The sequence below is a fragment of the Chelmon rostratus genome, chromosome 22 (assembly GCF_017976325.1).
Source record: "Chelmon rostratus isolate fCheRos1 chromosome 22, fCheRos1.pri, whole genome shotgun sequence".
NCBI classification, from domain to species: Eukaryota; Metazoa; Chordata; class Actinopteri; order Chaetodontiformes; family Chaetodontidae; genus Chelmon; species Chelmon rostratus.
In genome coordinates, this window is record NC_055679.1 from 9,510,986 (window position 1) to 9,530,610 (window position 19,625).

At 44.9% G+C, this 19,625-nt stretch overlaps 1 protein-coding gene across 4 annotated transcripts in view; it reads right to left on the reverse strand.

Annotated features, from left to right (window-relative positions):
• Positions 1–471: 471 nt before the first annotated feature.
• The window catches only part of prickle1b (prickle homolog 1b), a 29,088-nt gene continuing 9,934 nt past the window's right edge, over positions 472–19,625 (reverse strand). The window contains exons 1-8 of one of the 4 annotated variants that reach the window (XM_041963517.1): positions 17,680–17,808; positions 9,528–9,725; positions 8,765–8,878; positions 6,516–6,653; positions 3,972–4,175; positions 3,662–3,848; positions 2,498–3,493; positions 472–2,397 (exon numbers count right to left, since the gene is read on the reverse strand). In XM_041963517.1, coding sequence (XP_041819451.1) covers positions 1,439–2,397; positions 2,498–3,493; positions 3,662–3,848; positions 3,972–4,175; positions 6,516–6,653; positions 8,765–8,878; positions 9,528–9,713 — 2,784 coding nt within the window. In that variant the 5' untranslated portion in view covers positions 9,714–9,725; positions 17,680–17,808 and the 3' untranslated portion in view covers positions 472–1,438. Of the gene's footprint in view, positions 2,398–2,497; positions 3,494–3,661; positions 3,849–3,971; positions 4,176–6,515; positions 6,654–8,764; positions 8,879–9,527; positions 9,726–10,864; positions 11,014–13,539; positions 13,844–17,679; positions 17,809–19,625 lie in introns of those variants that run through there. The other 3 variants (XM_041963515.1, XM_041963514.1, XM_041963516.1) reach the window with 3 other exon arrangements.

Here is a 19,625-nt window from a genome sequence, read left to right on the forward strand (position 1 = left end):
AAGTGTCATCTAGCATGCCCTGTGGCTACCCAGAGGAATTCTGTAGTTCTTTGTTACCAACTACGTCACTGTTCACATGAAATGACAGTGAGGTGCCAAAAGAACAGATTTTGCTGCAGGAGAACTCTGCTTTCTCTGTTAATATAGCACGGATTGAAGAATTTATTGCTTGGCTACATTTACCATCAACACTGATTTGACAACCACATAAATTATGGTGAAATTTGCCTTTAACAAAAGTTACATAAATAGCCCACCACCATCATAGATTTCATCTATAATTTGAAGGATCAGTTTGTTGGCATTGTTCAAGTCCATTTTAGTCTGTCATTGCATGTGTTTTGAACATGGTTTAGACTCCTAACATACCTTACATGCCTATAAAAACTACAGTCTAAGTGCTACAAAATATGTTGTTTGAAAATGAACATATGTCAAACATTTGAGAAAAAGAAAAATCATTCCTGAAACTGAGAGGAGAAAAATATTTATTACAAGCGTCTTTACATCACAAAGCATTTAGCTGGTTATGTCAGAGCAAGGGTAGCGAACAGATCAGCTGAATATGAAAAATGCAGGTGTTACTGCCATGAGTTTTATATTTTGTACACCAATAGTGAGCCTTGTGGAATATATGTTATCAGAGATGTTACAGAGTAACATGGCACTTTACTGCGAAGAACACAGTTTATGAAGTGGCACCTTCTTTGTTGTTTCTCATAAAATATTAACGAGGTCTGTTTGTTTACCATTACAACTACTTTTTTTTATATCATACACTTCAAAAGAAACACTTCTTTAAACCACAGATATAAAAATACTGGTATTAAAATCTTAACTTAGTATGTACATTATCATTTTGTACTATTATGCATTAAATAATTATTTGGTTTGTTTCTATTTCCTACTTTATCAACCTCTGTGTGCAATATGTTGCAATTTTAATGCACACAAAGATATTGCTATTTTTAAAAAAAACTTAATGGCAAATGCTGAAATGAAAGAAAAAGTTTGATGTCGCCACTCTGCCAACTCTGTACATAATTTTGGCTGCACTGTCTAAAGAAAGGCTTCCAAATTTACCAGTCCATGCATCATATTAGTGCTAAAATTCAATAAGACCCAGTACCTAGGCCAAACTTGCACACACAAAAAACAGATTTTCTGACTATCTGTTACACAGATCCAGTCTTTCTTTTGCCGTTTTAGCAGTTTGAATTGATTTTATTCTTTCAGTAGATTTTGGCCTAAAACATGATATGCTTCTTGACATTGGGCCAGGCACTTTCTGTTAGGGCAAAATTTGCAGTCTGTACATCTGGGTTGTTTTAAACTGCTTGCCTAAAACCAGATCTGATCTGCAAAAATCACATAATCAGAAAATCTGACTTTATTGCTTAGTGTAGTGCAGATTATAAAGGAAATACACTCTAAGTTGTTAAGAGATGATACAGTTTTTGGAGCGGTGGCTCTTTCTGCGACCAGTCTGTGAGCCATGGCTGTGGGATGAGAGTGCTGTAACCCTTGTTGGGTAGTCCTCAGCATAGTAGCGCCCAGCCACGCGAGGCTGAGGGATTGGCTGGCCCAAGAAATAGCCCTCCTCCTCAGAGTCCGATGATGAGGAAGAGCAAGTTGAACAAGAGTCATCCTCATCTCTATAGAGACCCATGAAATGCTCAACCCGTGGGTCTCCTTGAGCTGAGCCCTGACGGATATAGTCAGATCGGGTTTGGGTGTAGGCCAGGGGCATCCTGTGTGCGGGATGCTGTAGGAGCATGGCACCACATGGAGGGTTTACCAGACCCTGGTGCTGGGGCTCATACGGCCTCTGTGCTTTCTCCAAAGGCACCATGTGAAGGTTGTTGTCCGAGCGGGTTTTGCGGCTCCTGTGGTGCCGACCTTGCCGGTGGTGATGCTGTTGCCTGCTGCGCCCATGGTGGCTCGTTGGACGGCTTCTTTCTCGGCCCATCTCATCTGGGCAGTACACCCTCCGCTGTGGCTTCTCACTCATGGGATGCTTTCTAATATTGACATCAAAGCCATCATTATATCCATTATCCACAGTGTCTTCAGAGAACTTGACCATCTGAGGAGGCCTGGACTGGGACTTGCTCCTTCTCAGAGCTGGGGCATGGACAAAGGAGGAAGGGAGGCCTTCCGAATGTGGGGACAATGGGAGAAGTCCTCCTGGTGTGCCTCCCCTCATTGCCAATGCTACCTCCTCCTCATCTCCCTTTTCCAGGTTAAGATTGAGAGAGTTGGCACTGTGGTGAAGATGAGATGAATTAAAGGTTCCCATGTTGCTCATCTTCTCGCAGTCATCTGCCACCGAGGGATCCTGCATGGCAAGGGTGTAGACTATAGGTCTGTCCCTGCCATCTCCATCCACTGATGCCCCTAAAAAGAACAAGCAGGAAAGACACTATTTAAACAGTTGTTCCATTTAAAAAGAAAGCACATTTTTTCTCTGAAAACATGCAACTAACAGTCTCCTTACCAGTGATGTTTGAGAGTGCCAGGGAGTCCATGGAATCTCCAGCACCCTGCTCAACTTTCCTCAGCTCATCAGCGATACACTCAAGGGAGTCTTCATACCACTGCCTGTCTGGCCAGAAGGCCTGTCTCCCTGTCCCAGATTGGTCCTGATCCTGGTCCAACTCCAGCTCTTGGATCTTTCTGGCACTGGCAGGACCTGGATGACTTCCATAGGCTGAGTCTCCTAACCCGTCCTGGGACTGGGTCCAGTACATTTCAGGCAGGTGCTTCTTGCTAATCAGTCCAGGGCTAAGGCTGTTGGCTCGGGATTGACTGGAAGTCTGGCTCTGGGTGGGACTGGCAGGGGTCGGAGAGGAGGCGCTAACCCCCATAGATGTAGTATCAGGCTTTAGCCATGGGTCAGAGACAGTTATGAGTCTGTTTCGGTCATTACTAGGGCTGGGGGATTTTAGGGATGGCTGTTGAAGTTGGTGTAACATCCCACGGTCACCAAACTTGAGCAGCAGCTGAGTCATATAGTCCTCATGCTGTGCCCACTCCTCTGGATCCTCCTCTCCACCAGCATCTTGTTCCTCCCGCTCTCTCCAGAACCTCTCTTCCTCCAGGCCAAGACGGGCCAGCTTGCGCCCTACAATGCCAATGTCGCAATCAACATCTCCCTCACCCTCTCCATCTACAAATTTATACTCAAATGAGGGGACAGTAGTGGGGGGGTTGAACAGCTGGGACTGTCTCCACTGTTCGGCAGGCCTACTGCTCTTCCCCATGCGGACACTGCGCCGTGACTCACGTGAGCGCGCAGACTGGAAGGCAGAATCAGACGAGTCAGAGGCATGAATATCTTCCCCCTGGCTGCAGGCCTTTGAGCAATAGATTCGACCCTGCTTTGGCAGGAAGGGACAACCCAGCAAGGATGTCTTGCACTGGGCACAACAGAAGCACTGGTCTGTGGCATGCCAGTGTACACCTTCATAGGTCATCTGAGCATGGTCAACCCCTAAAGCATCATGGGATGAAGAGAAGAGGAGCATAGCATTATTTATAGTATTTCTAAACAAAGAGTCAGAAATAAAGAAGTCAAAGAAATACATCAGCAATATCTTGGTTTTGATCTAAAAAGCAAATCAACTATTAATCTTTGTAGCACCTCACAAATATAACCTACCAATGTTTTCACCGCAGGCCTCGCAGTACTCTGCATACAGCGTCTCAAAGCAGCCACAACAGTAGGGTCGGCCATCTTTCATGATGTAGCGCTGCCCTCCTAGCATTGACTCACACTCGAAACAGGCAAAGTGCTTCATGTGCCAGTGGCGACCCTCTGCTTCAGTGCACTCATCCGAAAATATGATCTAAAGAGAAACAGGGATACAGCTGTTAGTTCTGTGGAACTCTTTGGACTTGGCACTGATATCACCATGGTTCATTGTAAGACACAAATGGTAGTAGGTCCTGCTACTCTTGCTGCATCTTACCTCGTCACAAGAAGAGCATCGCGGTTTGAGAAGCTCAGCGTGGTGTCTTCCGCAGAGGATCTTGCCATTTTGGTAGAAATAGATCAGATCCACCAGCAGCTCTTGACACGTGGCGCACACAAAGCATGCTGGGTGCCAGCAGGGGCTCGGCCCTGCTCTGGAGGCAAAAATTGCCAGCTCCCCTCCATTGATGCCTCCGCCACACTGACAATCAAACACAAACAACAGATGATCCATGAGGTTTATATGTCAGGCATCTAGTTTGTCCAAGTGGCTTACAATACGTCAAGGTTCAAATCGTGAAACATTCAATTCAATATCATTGAGTTATGACCTTGCTTATTTTATCTTGATTATAAATCTGGTGATAAGTATGCTACCTTGAGAATGAAACTGTAGAGATAAACACAAAGACAATCTCATAAGGGAGTGACATGTGTGGCACAGTTGATGCCTGTGACACATGAGGAATGCCACATAAACAAAAGGGAGATTAGGGATATAACTATTCAAAATATATCACATATCTGCTGATGTTTCACTCGCAGTGAGGCTAAAACAAAGAAGGCCAAACAACAGGTGATCATACTGTACGTGCCACAGGAATATGATCCATTCTAAACACACCAGCGATGACAATTGAAGCAGAAATACAGCAGCACTTGATAACACGGACAGTCCAATATAATCTTTTCAAGGCAATGAAAACACAGGTTGCTATTAAAAAACAATTCACTGCACCTGTGACAACCCCACCCAGTGTTGTATTAACAGATGCAAAATAGCAACTTAAAAGCAAATGGGTTGACTTGGAAGCAATACATTTCAATCTGACACTCAACCTTACCAACAGAGATTTTAGGACAAACACTGATTCAAATTATTGTTTCTTTATGTTTCAAGTGGATTCAGTTATTCATTGGGGGTTGCTGAGGAATTGGAAGCATTTCTGCCCTCTAAGCTTAAACAGAATACACAGGCCTTGGTCCTGAGTCGAAAGATCGTATGACTGAGATCGTCAGAGCGTGTCTGAACGTGCAATCAAGGCTTTATATAACCCAGCAGAGCTATGAGACACCCATAGGCAGCTATGAGATAGCATGCCCAGCTGTTAACCATTATTACCAGGGTGGACAGCGAGGGGCCTTGGATATGGGGGTGCTGTGTGTCCCTGGGATTGCACCACCAGGAAACTGGAGTCTGACAAAGTGTGTGTGAACAGTCTATCCTTCTGAGCACAGTGTGTATGAACGTGCACATGTGTGTTGGTGTGCCTGCATGGATGAAAGTGGGAGGTTATAGAGTAACTGTGTGTGTGTTTGCAGCATGTCTAAGGATTTGTGCATCCATTGATATTCCTGTGTGTCATTTCAGTGTGTGTGTGTGACCTTGCATCCCTGTGGCAGCATCTGTGCTTGAGTGGTGACAGACTTCATCTGCCTGTCCAGGGGAATTAACATGGCTGGCCTGCTCTTCCTGGATGCCTGGCAGAGGATGTGGTTTACTCACTGGTCAGGGCTCAATTTGCTGGAAGCCACATAACACTAATATTTATGTTTGTTGCATTGAAAGGGAATTTTTCAGAAATATGATCAAGGGCAGCTTGAATAGCGGTGGATGTTGTGTTTAAACCTCCATCACCGAATCAAAAGTAGGAAACAGAGGTCATGTTTTCGGATTGTTTACAGTGTTGTGTTTGTTCATAGCTCACTATGACTTCAAGCGGAATGTCAAAATGGAGCCTAAATGTCTCTCTTTTCCCCCAAAGTCAAGGTTCCTGTCAGCAAACTCATAGAAAAATGATCAAAAATAACTTCCCCCTTTCCACACAAAGGACTTTCCTTTGACAGCACATGCTCACATAACATTGTTTATATGTTTAGCAGCCTATACACAGTGTATAATCCAGAGAGAATTTCTGTTTTACCAGCGGATACATGTACAATTTCAGTAAATCCACTTTGTTTGAGAGTTTTCAGAGACAGATGCAGAAACTTGCTCACTGCTTTCCAGAAAGAAAAGTCTTCAAACCAGCTGCATGCACTGAGCTGAGCGGCATGTAATTACAGAGGTGGAATTATGTGCCACATACTGTGTCTTGTTTGGAAAATGTAGGATTTTAAGACTCCATGCAAGAATTACTTGTTAAACAGTGCTTTTTTTTCTGCAGCCTGTCATGCTGAGATATAGATGGGTGGCAGGAAATTTGCCGAATTCCTCCCGAGGAACTGGCTTCGCTGCTCTGCTTGAGCACGAGCCTCCCAATTTCCTCGCTTCCCCTCTCGCCCTAATGAGGAAGTTTATGTTCATGATTAAAACTAACGCATTAGCCAATCGGGATTGTGCCTCGGGCTGCTGTGCGTTGGGATGGGATAGTGGGCGTTAGCTGCTTGCGATATAAATAACTTAAGACTCACGAGTTGGCTTCCCTGTAATGCTAGCTTACCTTGTGGCTATATGAGCTATAAAGCACTAAACACAAGCGGTCTGCATGTGTGCATATGCGTGTGTGCGTGCTCATGGGTATCCACGTCTGTCACCTACATTTTCACAGCGGGTGTGTTGAAGAGCTCGGGGCAAGATCTTGGGTGTTCCCCTCCCAAGCGCCTCCCTCTTCCTCTGGGCACTGAACATGTGGAGCTCCCTCTTCTCCTCCTCGGTCAGAGAGTGGCAATAACGCACCTGGGAAAGAGAGAGGAGAGGGAGGAGCGGAGTTGACAAACCGAAAGAACGGGAGAGGTCGATTTATGACTAAGAGGGGAACCAGTTAGAGGGAGAGAGCGAAATAGCGCTTAATAACATCCACCCATTACTGCTGATGGTTCATCTTTCATCTTCGCTCTCAACTTTGGAGAAGTGCAGCACACGCAATCCATATAAGGCTGGAAAAGGGTTTAATTAAAGCTAATTCCTCTGAAGGCTGTGTTGAAAGGATGGCGTGAGCAATACACAAACCCCTCCTCTGTGTTTAGAGATGGTGATGAAGGCCCAGATAAAAGACCGAGACCATCCTAACAACCAGCTCGGTTGTTCTCCAAACAACAGTAAACGATGCGATGTGATGATGCGTGCGAGCTCACACACACACACACACACACACACACACACACACACTCACTGTCTCTCCTGTTCACACACACGACACACACGGAGTGCTTATCCCTCCGAACCACAGTTACGCAAGGAATCCTCCGGCAGTTTGCTTCCTCAACCACCAGGTCTGCCGACAAACATCATAAAACCGCTCAGTCAAACACTGTGCGGCTGTGTGTGTGTGTGTGTGTTGAGTGTTCCTATTGTGTATCCTCCATGCTTGCATGCAGAGACCACCTCCGTCAGACAGCAGACCCACCCTCCGTCCCTCCCCTCTGGCGATAACACCTCCGCCATATCTCCCAATGCAAACTCTATTAACACAGATGTGAAAGGAGTGCTGGTTTACACACCATAAAGCTATTATACAGAAGAGGCTGGCATGTTTTTTACTGTTGCAAGAGGCTCAGAGAATGTGGCTGTTGTTGTAGTTTTACTAGAAAAGTCCAGTAAGGCTGCTGAAGCTTTACTCAGCTGCTGGCTTTGGTTTAGTTAGGACTGGCGAAAGTGTCTATAATGTCTTACCGTACCAAAACCATACTTTTCTGTTAACCATGCTTTGAGGACATGCTTAACATTTCACATAAAAGCCAAAAACACCGATCCAAGGCAGAGCTAAAGTAAACTATGCTGCTCTTTTCTCAGGGCTTTTCTCATAAAAAGGCCATTTACTAAATTTATCCAAATAAATATCTATATATACATTGAGGCAATCTTAACTGCTACATTTATCATTTCAAACTCTGTGTACTATCCCTGTTTGCACCGATTTTCTTGATTTGGCTGTAAATTACCCGCTGAAGCAGCGTATCCTCATTTACAGAATTCCATTGGCTGCACAAAGCGCCAGTCACCTGCACAGTCGGTTGCAACTGGCTGCACATTTTCAGAAAAGAAGAGGCCCTTCCCTTCAGCGCGGACTCTCGTTGGCTCTGGGTGAAATGGAAGAACCCGATTGGTCGAGTGGGGCGCGAACTGAAAGGTCGGAGTGCTGCGGCCATCTTGAAACCAACACGCCACCCATGTGCGCATGCTTGCTGGAGTTGGAGCATGATAAGCATGCTGCTGGACAAACTGAGGCGATAAAAGAACCTTGTGTGGATTATTATCGTGTTTTGGACGAAATGTTTTCCTGGATTGGATCGCCTGGACCTTTGCCAATGTAACAAGACTATTTTTGGCGCGGTTTGTTGTATCACTATGAGACTTCATCGGTGAGTTGCCTCAATTTTCTAATCGGTTGTTTGATTGTTGTCGCCGTTGATTGTACAGATCACAAGAAAAACGTACTGAAGCTCAGTACCCGGCCCTAATTTTAACTCTGGTCTAGTCTTTAACACGCTGATTCTCAGACTGGCTCCACAGTTGCGTTTGGAAGTCTAAAGAAGGTGGCCTGAGTGTTTGATGTGAGGAAAAAGGCTTAATTTGTGTGGGACGATGTGTTTACTGCTGCCTCGCTTCGTCAAGCTTTGAATGCTCGGCACCTGAAAACATCCCACCTATCTCTCTGCCAGCTTCTGGTATCTGCTTTGCACTCTGCTGTTGCATTTATTGTAATCTTGTCTTTGTGTTACATCACATTTTTCGCATTTGGATAAAAACCAGCTTCATGCTTTGCCACAGACTGTCCCTTTCCCCTTCTCTCTCTCTCTCTCTCTGTCTCACACACCCTGTCAGTGTCTCTATCTCATCATCTCTACCTCGTTGTCCTGCGGTGGCAGCTGGTAGAGGAGCTGTCGGATCCTGTGCTTCTCCCCGGGGCTGTTGACGTACGGCACCTTCTCCTCTGGTAGGCAGGAGAAATACATCTGCACCTGCGGATGAAGACAGATGAGTGAACTTTCGGAGGTTGACGGAAACAGCATCTCCGTCAGTCCAGCTTCATTTTGTAGATTCAGGATGCAGGAAGATGGAGCGCCAGACTCTCATAATGTAGTATTTTAAAACCGAGCTGAAAAGACTCTTTTGTCATTTTCTGTCTGTTATGCTGTCAGGTTGAGGAGTGAGGAGCGTTGCAGCCAGGAGGCCAGCCGTGCTATCGCTATGCTTCCTCGCCTTTTGCTTTAGATGAGGCGTAGGAGAGGGCAGCTGAGTATCAGTGGAGGATGACTGCTGCTTTGTGTGTCTTTCATCCTGACACTGCGGGGCAAACATGTCAGCGTCGATCCAGTCACACGGGCCTGACTGTGAAATCTCTCCACGTGTAAGAGACAGAAAGGGACTGGAAATGTTCATGTTTTCCCACTGACAGGAGAAAGGTGTGCATTTTCATGAACTAACGTGGGGATCTATGGGAGATGTCATGTGAAAAAAAAGCCATAGCATGCAGCATTACTAATCTGTAACTGCAATGTGCAATAAACGTGGGGTTTGTTCTCGATAGAATATACTAGAGGATGGGTATAAGACGCAGAGTGCATGTCAAATGAAGGATTTTTGCAGTACAACAGGCTCAGTACCAACCTGCTCAGGCCTGACTCCCGGTGGCACCCACGCATACTCCTCCAACGCACACCCGGAGTCATCATCCGAGGTGGAGCTCCTCTGGAAGCCAACCGACATCTTCCCCATCTTTCCGCCGGCACGGGGCTCCATCTCCGGGCCGCGAGGAGAGGGACGCTCCCCTCTTTCACCGCGCTCCAGGTTCATCACGCGCGGGCGCTGCGGATAAAAAGGGCGGATTTAGGAATCACATTTACAGAACCTGCCTTTCATTTTTCAAATTGCTTTTTCAATCCCTCCTCTGTTTGCTTGATATTTTTTTTAATTATAATCTAAATCCCGGGCTTTTGCCTCTTTGCTTCTTGCCACCGATTGGCCAGCCTCATGCTGATGTAGGATTTTTTGTACTTTTGTAAATTCCTCTGCATTTTGTATACACCTGCAATCCCATGAATTAGTTTTAATCTTGCGGTGTCTCAACAAGATAATCATTTTTCCCAGCAGTGTGTCACGTGTTTAACATGACAGCTAAAGCAAATATTGAGAAAAGCACTGACTGTTCCTTTTTTAAAACAGGAAAACAGAGGAGGACAAAGCTTTTTCTTATGACACGATTTCTATCCTTTCCCAATTTGGCCTCTTGAGTCAGAATAACTGATATGTTATTTTCCATCCCATTACAGTGGTACTGTGTGTCATACTTCTTTTGTTTATCCGTTACAGAATTATGCTTGATAAAGTGCCCAAAACACTCCTTGACCACCTTCAAAGGGAACTGAAGAGAAACTTAAGATGATTTATAAAGGAAAATCGTAGAAGGCTTTTTCCAGTATGGTGCTCTCATGCAACAACCAGCATGACTAGACTTATCTCACATTGCATAAAAAGGGGCATGAAGATAAAAACAGCAGCACTTAAAGGCCTTTAAATCTTATCATCTATAGCTGGGACAAATCTGCGCATACATTTGCTGTGCATCAGTGTAAAATCTTCAAAATCAAAAATCATGTTAGGACATTTAATAGTGTCAGTGAACAAAGGTGTGCATGCACATTAGGAAGGTTCCTCTAAACTAGGATTGTGATGCTTTGCTGTGACATGACACCACAAATTTTTCCAGCCGCTACCCAACAAACATCTGTTGCTCTTGTGCACGATCTGATATCGCCATGTTGTCCGGGACCAGTTGCAACAATGACGTTGTACCATGACGTGGGAATAACACCAACATGGCGATATCAGCCAAACGTGCTCTTTTCCACTGCGCTACAAAGTACTGAAGCTTGTGAAGTGATTTACAGTTGAGTGCAGGAAATCATGACTGTATAAATGGAAAAAAAGACAAACAAGCCATCAACCTGAAATATGATCTGCATGCATCCACTCAAACACTGCCGCATGAATCCACCGTCACACTGGATTTTTTCTTCCTCTTTACAAGCTGATAACAGTTGGTCTGTCACATGAATGAGGATTAATCAGTCTCGTCGCTGTGTGCCTCCTGCCTTCAGTGGTAGCCCCTCTTATCTCAGCAGCCATGTTCCTCGGAGCCCTCTCGGCCTGATAACTGCACTTTGGTCTGAAGGTGTTGAAAAGGCCGCTTGTGATTTGCCCTGCTCTGCCTCTTTGACATGCAAATATCCCCCAGAATAGAACTTGCTGGGGTGAGAACAGTCAGACTCTTCACACAGGCCCTCAGAACTTTATGTCGGCGTGATGTCGCGCACAAAAGCAGCACTGTGAGGGACGTGAGGGTCTTCTGTTGACCAAACGTTATGCCTGTTAACCGTGACTGTAGAGCAGTTAAGTCAAATTCATGCTTGTCCCAGGTGATAATCAGGTGCTTAGGGACTGTATGAAAATCAGTGGTGTGGGGAGGAGGGGCTGAATTTGGCATTTTGAAAAAGCAAGACCCTCCCAGGGTTTGTCAATACTATTTCTTTTAGTTAACTCAACCCTGATTTCAAGATCAAGGTTTCACATGGCACATTAAGAAATGACAAAATTATAGTAAATATAACAAATGGTGCGTCCTGTTTACAGATCATTACAGCTTCTCTACTTAGCCTCTAAATAAACAGCTATTACCACTGTCAGTGAACAAGCAACAGGTCCACACACCAGTTTTTCATGTAACAGTTTTTAACTAACTGATTACAGTAAATCCTGCAAGAAAAGGGTGAAATAAAATGTAGCTCCGGGGATGAAAACATGAAAAATCCTCCTCTGCTCTCCTTTTTAAGCAAAAAGAAACACATTCTCTGACCTCACCTCAGCCCTAATCATTTTTTAACTGTCCCTACTTTGTTATATTTGTGTTTATTACGTTTATTGTAGTACTTGAACACCCCTTGGTGATAATTTTTTCTTGATTTTTGTGCTGGCAGCTGAATCCAAACCGAACGCCCCGTCCTCGCTGAAACGTCAACTCTATCTCCTCGGTTCACCCTCAAGGCCTCCCACAACCGCACTGTAAAGTCAAACCCCTGTAACAAGACTGGGGAAATACTGGCATTCCCCCAATTAGCATACAGTTGAATGAAGCTCAGGGCCCCAAAACAGTGAATCTGCAGATTAGAAATGCTGTTAAAAGTCAAACCAAAGCTCTTATCACAGAACAAAAGGGTATTTGACCGCAGCTTTGTTCTTCAGTGACTAATCTATCAGGTTTTATGGTAGGATAGATAATGTTATCACCCAGAAGCTTTTCTTTACCGGTTTTACTTTATCTCACCTAACCTAGTTAAGACCAGCGAGTGGTGCAAATAGATCAACTCCGTTGTTTGTTTTTTTTTCCCCGAGATTATTTTGAGCCACTTTGTCAAAAGCAGATCTGAGTTTAGGACTACGGGGCCATTAATGCTTGCGCTCAATGTCAAGAATGAGTTAATCAGCTAATCAATTAATTGACTGCTCACTTCAGCTCTAGTTTGGTATCATTCACTACCTGTCTGGTAATTTTCAGCCTGTCCTCCCCTGCCCTTCAACTCGCTCGCCCCTCATCCCAGAAGTCACGGGAGAGAGGTGACTGTGGATTCCTGAGCCAACAAACTCACATTACACCGTGCCGCCCGCTGGCAATGACACAATGGCTGTCTTTGTCGAAAACAAAAACAAAATGTCCAGCCGCTCCTCCGCCGTGGTGGAGACGTGTCAGGAGGAGGTTAAGGGGGTTAAATGGGGAAACTTTTGAAAAAGGCATTTAAAGAGTCACAACATTGGCTCTGTGTAAACACTGGCCAGATGTAGCCAGCTAACGGTTAATCATGTATGCCTCGCCCCCCCCCCCCCCGGCTTAACTGACACTTTTAAAAGGGCTCCCCTTCGCCGAGGAATTACTTAGTCAAACACATATTATTTTCAAGTGAACACAACCCCGGGCGAACTAAAGGAATACATCCTAATTTGCAGAGAAGTTTGACTTTTACATATTGTATCATATTCCCTGAGTGCTGAGAAATTTATTAAAATATCAGACTGGTGGAATAGTTGCAGCTTTACCTAATTTAAGAGGCAGATTGGGAGGTTGAGCACTTGCTGGAACCAAAACAATGAAAAAAGGAGAATATTTTCAATGAACGTCACAGGATTTGCTTTAGGAAAACCATTAAATTGTGGAGTTCAAAGGCCGAGGTCATCGCTCTTTGACTGGTGAAGAGTGTTATTTTAAGGCCAAATGGGTGTCAGGGGGTGCACAGGAGACTTAACACAGCTGGAGTGAGACCACCTATACACACAGGCCCAACATGCAAGACCTACACTCATGCACTTTGTCACATTATACACAAATGCAGGATCACCCCTCAGACACACAGCGCTTTAATCTTGAGCCGAGCTTGGCTATTCATTCCAGTCAGGCGTAGCTTCAAACTGAGGAAACCTCCCACAATCCATTGCATGCCTCCTCGTGAACAGATCTAAGCAACGGGGGAACTTAGGGGCAAGCATTTTCCACAGCAGAGCTGCAAAACCGCTCTAAAATCCTTCTGCGTTTGCAAGTTTCAGGATGCGTACACATCTGTTTCCCTCTTACCTCCAGGAAAAGCATCTCTCTTTTCTCCTTCGCATAAAGCTCTCATTCACTTCCACAATCCCCCCGGTCAGATGGCGCTCGAGCTACATGCCCGCAGCATCAAACTCAACAGATCCACACTCTAACCAGATCCAGATCCCACTCGGCCAGGAAGTGTTTTGAAAGTCTGAAGTCTGAAAGGACGCGCTCACTCCGCAGCTGAGGAGCAGCTCATTTGGCGAATGCCAAAAAATCTCGAGGTCCAAAGAGCAAGGAGGAGGGCAGGGAGGTGACGTCTCTATCTGGAGTGTCTCTGATCCCTGCGAGTGTGTGGGACTGAGTGGATGAGTGTGTGTGTGTGTGTGTGCAGCCAAGCCTTGTCGGCCCCTCCCTCATTCCTCCCCTCCAGAGCAAATCGCCTGCCACCGCACTTCAATCACACACACACACACACACACAATTCAGAATCAACACCCCACCTAACCCTACGCCCCTTCCTCCGCCAGAGTGACACCGAGCCCTCCACCCCGCCCCCCCAACCGGGCTGCAGGATTCTTGAGAGCCAGATGACATGACCACTCTATTCTCACACTCTGTCTTTTGTCTTTTCTTTCAGTCCGTCTTTTTCTTTCTACATGTTTTGTGCTAAGAGCCAGACTGCTGTCCGCTGCCCTGTGAGAAAGCAGTCAAGGGTAAATAATCCCAAAGTCAATTTCAAACTCAGCTTTTTACTTCTTTTACTTGTTTGCCTTCCTTTTTTGAGGCAGGCATGATAGTATAAAAGCACCCTAAATCCTCCTTAAACACGTTGATGTATGTGTAGTTTGGTGCATCACGATTATTTCCCTGCTCTCTACTTTCCTCCCAGACAAAATTTCCACTTACAATGCGAGTGAGTGCCCCCTCCCGCTCTCTCCGGCATTAATTGGTTCCTGGGGTCACCCAGTCCGATCCACCATTTGCTCTCATAATGTCACATTAATTTCTACTCTGCTGCTGATTAGATCACGTGGTGGTTAATGCGAGTGTTGTTGCTGCAGCTGCGCCATTATCCCAACAATGAAATTGATCATTTGTGCACAAATCTGAGTGGAATTGAAGTATGTAGTGGGTCTGATGAAAAAAAATAAAAATGCTATTTGATGAAATTCACATAATGACACAAAGCTGAGGTAAAAGGTCATTAGATAACTTTAAGCTGTGATAACTAACTTTTGTACACTTTGCCGCAGCAGAAATTAACTGTCACCCTTTAATTTGGTCTATCCGGCAGATACAGAGCAACATGAGCTGGGAGTCGTGTTTGTGTCCACCTGATGAATCTAATATTCTAATCTATTAATCTAATACTCTCCTTTTGGCTCTGTTTTTGGTCTCCACCAAGCGTGAACCAAAACAATATATATACATATATACAAGCAGTCATATGATCTGATTTTTAATAAAAAATATCAATTATTGTCACTTTAAATCATTGTTTTCCAGCATATTAACCTCCTTAACAAACTGTGATTTTGAGGTATTGGAAATGTTAAAAGAAAAAGTTAAAACTTGAGCTCCTTATGTCTCCTTGAGGTATTTTTTTGGTTAAATATTGGCCGTGCTTCCTCCCAAGTCAGCCTCATCCATCTCAGGAGATTCTCACGCAGGGCCGTCACTGACACCACCACCCCCTTTGCCTATTTTGGTGGACTGAATGAGTGAGAGGACAGGGGTCCCCTGTCCCCATCTCTCACTTCAGCACAGTATCACAATGACGTTGCTGTCAAGGAGCACTTCGCTTCGGGAAGCTCCTGACAATCCGGCAGAACTCCAAGATCCAGCTGCATTTATTTTTCAGAAAAAGAAGGTGCAGAAAAACAATTTGCATATTAAATAGTGGACAAAATGCAAAAAAATCACTTGATATGCCTGAGGAAGTTTAATGTAATTTATTTGGACGAGCTCTGCTCCATCCGTCTTTGTGAAAGGCTGAAAAGCAGCAACGGCTTCATTTAAACAGTCTGAAATGACAAATGAGTTTACTCAATTGTCCAGCAGACAAAGACGCCCTCTCCCCTGACAACCCCACAAAGTGACTTGCAGAGAGGGCAACTGGGCTGTTTGTCACATGCCAAAATACCTGTTACAAATGAGAAATGACTCCATTAGCTAACTAGCTAGATACTCTGTGTGCATAGAGATGGGACCGTCCATGTGCTCTGCCAGCGCGGCCTTCTTTCCGGGCATGCCAACGCATATTTGAAATCGAATGAGACGAGAGAGAGGAGCTGGCAGTCCAGTCAGAGGGTAAACCTTTCAGAAAAGCTCTCAAGTTTTCCAAGGGGCCTGGCACCGCTCTGCAAAAGCCACTTTGTGTTTAACCGTCCGAAAGATGCGCATCGAGTTTCCTGAGATATTTATCTGGATATGCGTTTTGGAAGCTGTGGAAATCCTCCATCAGGCAGACGGGTAAAAAGGAAAACCTCTATTTTTGTGCTTAATTCAGATGACGAAAATAGACAATGAGTGGGTGAGGAATGATCTGCTGTGAATAGAGGACAGGTCAGAGGATGAGTGGCTTTGTCCCAGACAACAGGCGGATATCAGCCCCTCAGACTTGCGGCCACAGACCCATGGTTCTTCAGAAAGCATGAGACAGTTGACCTTGCCGTCTCCTCTGCTTCCTCTCTGAAGAAGGTGCAACAGCGCAGAAAGTTTTGGAATGGAGCCTTATTGATGGTGTTGAAGGTGTCAGTTCGGTTATCTTTCACAGCCAAAGGATCATCACTTGCGTTTTATTTCATCATCATCTGTTCCTCGCTTCGCATTATAAACTGGGTTTTTAATGGGTCTTAGCCATTATCAGGCAAAGACATCATGTATCAGCACTCTTTAAAGCCACTGGACATGTGCTGAATGGATGATACCCTGGTCTCATTCACATGTCTGAGACTGATGAGCAGGAACTAACTAATGGAGGGTTTATGCAGTGGCCTTTGACACTGGCGCTTGCAAATACAAACACATGTTGCACCAATAGCACATGTGCACGCATGCAGTTTCACCAACGGCTAGTACTGCTTTAAATTTGCCCCGTTTAATGTTGGAAAAATGGCAAGCACTCTGTGTTACTTGAAATTTTATTACTTCGCTTGCAGCTTCGCATTTCACAAGCAGCTACCTAAGACTGGCAGAGCCACCCACAGCTGATCAGGGGCAGGGAAACGCACTAAATTTAAACAAAAGTGAATCTGATTTCATGCAGGAACCTTTGGCTGATATCCAGTATTATTTAAAAGGACATTATTGGCCAAAAATGTCAGTCTAACCTTAAGCCAAGTTCAGTCAGAAAGTCTCTCGACGGACTTTCAGAGTTTTCTTTCCTTGGCAAATGCTTTGCACCGGGGTTCAGACAAGATCTAGTGGCCTTTTCTATACTTGAAATCCAAGACCTGGTCTGGACTACACACTGGCTGCACACACACGCACACACTCTTACACATACCAGGCACACTTACTCACTCTGTCTGGCTGCACATTTCATTTATCTATTGGAACAGAACTCAACTGCTAATTTGGCCTTTTCCTAGCCTTTATTGTGCTGAGCAGACGTGCTCTTTTCTGCAGCGATGTGCTTCATTTTCATTTATAACAGTCATTCACACCTGGACTCCAATACCAGGACTGTGTTTCATCCCCGGGAGGCAAGAAGGGGTTTAACTGATCCCTTCAAATGCAAATATCAGGGGAGACATCCCTGTTCAAAACAGATATCAGCAAGGACAGCGACATGTCCCGGCTTGTTGCAGGACAGTTTGTGGAAAACAAAAAAAAGCCAAACAGAACAGAAAGCTCAAGCAGCGCATAGAGACCATTCCTGATGTTTAAGTAGCGTGAAGTACAAATACCTGATGAAATATCTGAGATTGTGCAAATAGCTCTCCTGCACGGGATTAAAAGCAACAATGGCTTTGAAGGCAAACACTGTCTTGCAAATGTTATGACATTTTCAGGACAATTACTACGTTCAGTGGCAACTTTTAAATCGACGTGCTAATCTTTGTTCATACAATCCTGCTAAATGCAACGGGCAGGGAGGTCACGGTGGTGATGCAAATTAACAGTGAGTAAGTATAGGTTGCAGGATAAACAGACACAGTGAAGATGTCATTTTGTTACCTAACAGCTGCAGCTGAGCACCAGCGGCCACGTTCTCTGTTTCATCACCTCGAAAACGTGCTCATCCCTGCAGCGTTGCTGCTTTCGTTGACGACGCGACCGTACCGGCAACTTCCCTGAAATATTACCGGATGTTGAGGTGGGAAACTGGCTGCTCCCATTCCCATTCCTGAACATTTTAGGGAAAGACTGCAAGTGTGAAAGGGGCTTTAGTGACAAGAACAATCTTGAAAAAGTTCCTAACGCAACAGGTAACGCTGCTGAACCCAACTTGACAAGCCCAGACAAATAAATCACCATGCAGGCATTTCAGACTGAAAGTGAAACTTGATTTTGTAACGAAGACCGTCCTCTGCGACTGCAGGTATATTTATTTTTTTTTGTTCTCTGGATGGCCCTGAGTCATACAGACCAACTACACTAACACCTGCAAAACAAATCCCTCTACAAGTAGCTTTACAATTAAAGACATCTGCATCCCAACTTTTTCTGATTTTAATCAGCAATGCCCCACTCCCAGAGGCCATATGCAGAACGGCTGACAAACCAGCTCGCACGCACATCCGCTTCACAAAAAGACCTCAGATCCACGTCTCAATTCACATCCACCATGACTCCCCATTCGGCCCCATTCATCCGACAGACGCCTCTCAGCGGCCTTTCACACCAGGAAATGGATCTTTAGCCCTCGCTAACAAGGCCCGCCAGCTCGACTCGCTGCTGCCTATCAGGTCCGTGGAAGTGCTGCTTCGGCGGTCTTGCCAGTTTGGTGTTAATATTCCCCGACACACCCAGGCAGAGTGTGATTTAAGTTTCTGGTCATAAAACCCTCTGCCGAGATTTGTTAACCACTGCAGGGTGTTACCTACACACCTCTGGGACAATGGGAGTGGCAATAAAAGTGCTGTAAAATGCAGGAAGTTGTCAGGTAACTGTGATGGGAGCGTAGGTGACTTGGGCTGGGAAGCTTAAAAGCTATGATTCCACTTGCTCAGAACTTGACTTTCTAGTAAAATTCAGAGTGGGCAGTCCATTTTTGATGTTGATCGTTTTTTTGGGCGATGTTGGTCAGAGGTTCGGTCCACCTCGAGACGTTTGTGGTGCCCAGAGGATGAACCTTAATGACTTTGGTGCCATCATGAGAAGTTGTGTGAATTGATCTTTAACCGACCCTTCGTTTGCAAGTGTGTTTACAAGTGTGCTGGAAACTTTTGCATGCGGCCCTTCCATCTGCAGCTTGTGTTTGTCATTTCAAACATGATCAATAAAATTAGGGGTTGGAAACTAGAGCCGAGTTCAGTCACTGGAGTACATCCATCAGACGCTTTTGAATGTTCTATTCATTCTTTTCCAGAATAGCGGGCATCTCCTTTTGGATCGATCGTAAAATGAAAAGAATCGCTGCTTCAATGCGGCTACTGTTCAGCCTCACATGCGTATCTGTCAATCCTCATTGTGCTTTTGGTTCTGCCTATATCCCTGCACATGTAGCCAATTATTCTGACGCTCAAGTGGATTTTTCTGGAAATCCCTTCACCACTCACAGACTGATTAGAGCATGTTGAGGAATAATGCTGCTTGAGGGCTAAATGGGGTCGTCAAATACAGTACAAAGGCTTTTCCCGTACTCGTCTTAAGGTAACTTATTCATTATTATCATTACTTTGCATGAGTCTGCAGGGTTTACCTCACTTAAACTGCTGCTTAATACGTGTCATTACCTGAATTAGACTGCATGCAAGTCTAGATGGTCCCTGTAGGCTAAATTGTCATGCCAAGCCAAAGTATCCTCTTTGATACAAACTGTTTCCTCTGGCAACTGTATTGTATATCCACTGTGGAAAAACAACTGATAATGGATGATGAAATATATAACTCTACATTTCAAAATAATGGTAACCAAGGTTAGATTAAAAGATATGGACACATGCTCATTCCACCGTGCA